This window comes from Seriola lalandi, unplaced genomic scaffold (genome assembly GCF_002814215.2).
Source record: "Seriola lalandi dorsalis isolate HSWRI2012SDOR001 ecotype SW California unplaced genomic scaffold, Sedor1 jcf7180002003547, whole genome shotgun sequence".
In the NCBI taxonomy this organism is placed as follows: Eukaryota; Metazoa; Chordata; class Actinopteri; order Carangiformes; family Carangidae; genus Seriola; species Seriola lalandi.
This window is the reverse complement of record NW_019474202.1, coordinates 1-1,868: the sequence shown is the minus strand read 5'-3', so window position 1 is coordinate 1,868 and position 1,868 is coordinate 1. Positions and strand designations below refer to the sequence as shown.

At 43.5% G+C, this 1,868-nt stretch overlaps 1 protein-coding gene across 1 annotated transcript; it reads left to right on the top strand.

The window, feature by feature from the left end:
* Positions 1-11: 11 nt before the first annotated feature.
* Positions 12-1,858, top strand: LOC111667545 (macrophage colony-stimulating factor 1 receptor 2-like). The gene is made up of 5 exons (XM_023423284.2): positions 12-572; positions 812-911; positions 982-1,108; positions 1,216-1,327; positions 1,411-1,858. The coding sequence occupies exons 1-5, from the start codon at positions 482-484 to the stop codon at positions 1,473-1,475; spliced, it is 495 nt and encodes a 164-aa protein (XP_023279052.1). The 5' UTR covers positions 12-481; the 3' UTR covers positions 1,476-1,858.
* The last annotated feature ends 10 nt before the right edge of the window (positions 1,859-1,868 follow it).

The window sequence follows — 1,868 nt, the reverse complement described above, 5'->3', positions numbered from 1 at the left end:
ACCTGTTAGAGTAAAAAACAACAACAACAACAACAAAGCTGTTACCTGTTAGAGTAAACAACAACAACAACAACAACAAAGCTGTTACCTGTTAGAGTAAACAACAACAACAACAAAGCTGTTACCTGTTAGAGTAAACAACAACAACAACAACAAAGCTGTTACCTGTTAGAGTAAACAACAACAACAACAACAAAGCTGTTACCTGTTAGAGTAAAAAACAACAACAACAAAGCTGTTACCTGTTAGAGTAAAAAACAACAACAACAACAACAAAGCTGTTACCTTGTAGAGTAAACAACAACAACAAAGCTGTTACCTGTTAGAGTAAACAACAACAACACTATTACCTGTCAGAGTAAACAACAACACTGTTACCTGTTCAGACGTCTGCAGGGTATTAAATGTTCATCACTCCGTTGACAAAATAAGACACATTTCTGTGTGTTTTATTTTGAAGGCCCGCCTCCCGGTGAAGTGGATGGCTCCTGAGAGCATCTTTCAGTGTGTTTACACTGTGCAGAGCGACGTCTGGTCGTATGGAGTCTTACTGTGGGAGATCTTCTCTCTGGGTAACCATGGCAACGCTTGACAATCAGTAACATTACAGCTCTGATCTTGATAAATATTGATTATTGATTGTGGCATTAAACACTTCTGTGGTCCTAGTTATCAGGTAGAAATGTTTCAGGTTTATTCCTCTGTGTGTTACCATGGAGACAACATCAGCATGACATCATGTTCTGATTAATTCAAATGTCTTGATTGGGACGTTTCTCACCTCTGACTGTTTCTGTGTTTACCTGCTCAGGTAAGAGTCCGTATCCCAATGTTGCCGTGGATACCAACTTCTACAAGATGATCATGGATGGCGGTCACATGGCTCGGCCAGACTTTGCTCCAGCAGAGATGTAAGTGGACAAACAGGTTCATGTCGGTGTAAATAAAGTTGTGTTGAATCTAACACACCTGTCCTCGCAGGTATCAGCTGATGACTCTCTGCTGGAGTCTGGAGCCCACCGACAGACCAACCTTCAAAACCATTGGTCAGCTCGTCAATGGGCTCCTCCCCTCCACCAATGACACGTCGCCACGTCACACCCATCAGGTGAGGTCCAATCAGCTCTGACTGGCAGGCTGCTGTTTTAAACCCACAGTAGAAGTGAGTTCAACAGTTGGTACCTGAACACATCGTCTCTCTTCTTCTCTCAACAGTCGACGTACAGGAACATTGACGAGTGCAGAGAGGAAGAGGAGGAGGAGGAGGAGGTCATAGGAGGAGGAGAAACACTGAAGAGAGGAGAAGAAGAAGAGCAGGAGCAGAGAGGTAATAACCCAGGATGACATCAGTTGTTGCTAAGAGACAGTTTACCTGTAAACCTGACTGTACTCCTGCCCTGATCTTCTCAGAGCTCCGTGATGATGAAGAGGAGGAGAAGGAGCTGATGATGAAGAACATCTACCAGCTCTCCTGATCGTCTCGTCCAATCAGAATCTGTTTCTTACTTTTAGTTTATAACAAATGAAAGACGAACATTTGAGAACGAATTGATTTCATGTTTCTGACGAGACAAAGAGCGTCCTCGTCACTCTGAGAACAAACGTCCATCCTGAACAGACATGAAGGGACGTCTGGGTGCAGTCATGTGATCCTCTGCTCTGATTGAACAGCTGTTTTCTCACCAATCGGCTGCTGACAGTGTTGTGATTCGTTTTTCCTGTTTTTCTGTCTGGGGAATTCGTTAAAGACTTGTTGTAGAGACGTCGTCACTTTTCCCTCCGGTTTGTTTAAAGTTCACAAAGTTCAAGATAAACCAACTCTGTGTTTCTGTTCCCACTGGAATCAGGACAATCTTGATTGGCTCTCT

Bases quoted from the DNA above. Each gene is read 5' to 3' on its own strand.
- LOC111667545 (XM_023423284.2), top strand. From the start codon at position 482: ATGGCTCCTGAGAGCATCTTTCAGTGTGTTTACACTGTGCAGAGCGAC. The intron at 912-981 runs GTAAGTGGACAA...CTGTCCTCGCAG, and splicing joins GACTTTGCTCCAGCAGAGAT to GTATCAGCTGATGACTCTCT. The intron at 1,109-1,215 runs GTGAGGTCCAAT...TTCTCTCAACAG, and splicing joins CGCCACGTCACACCCATCAG to TCGACGTACAGGAACATTGA.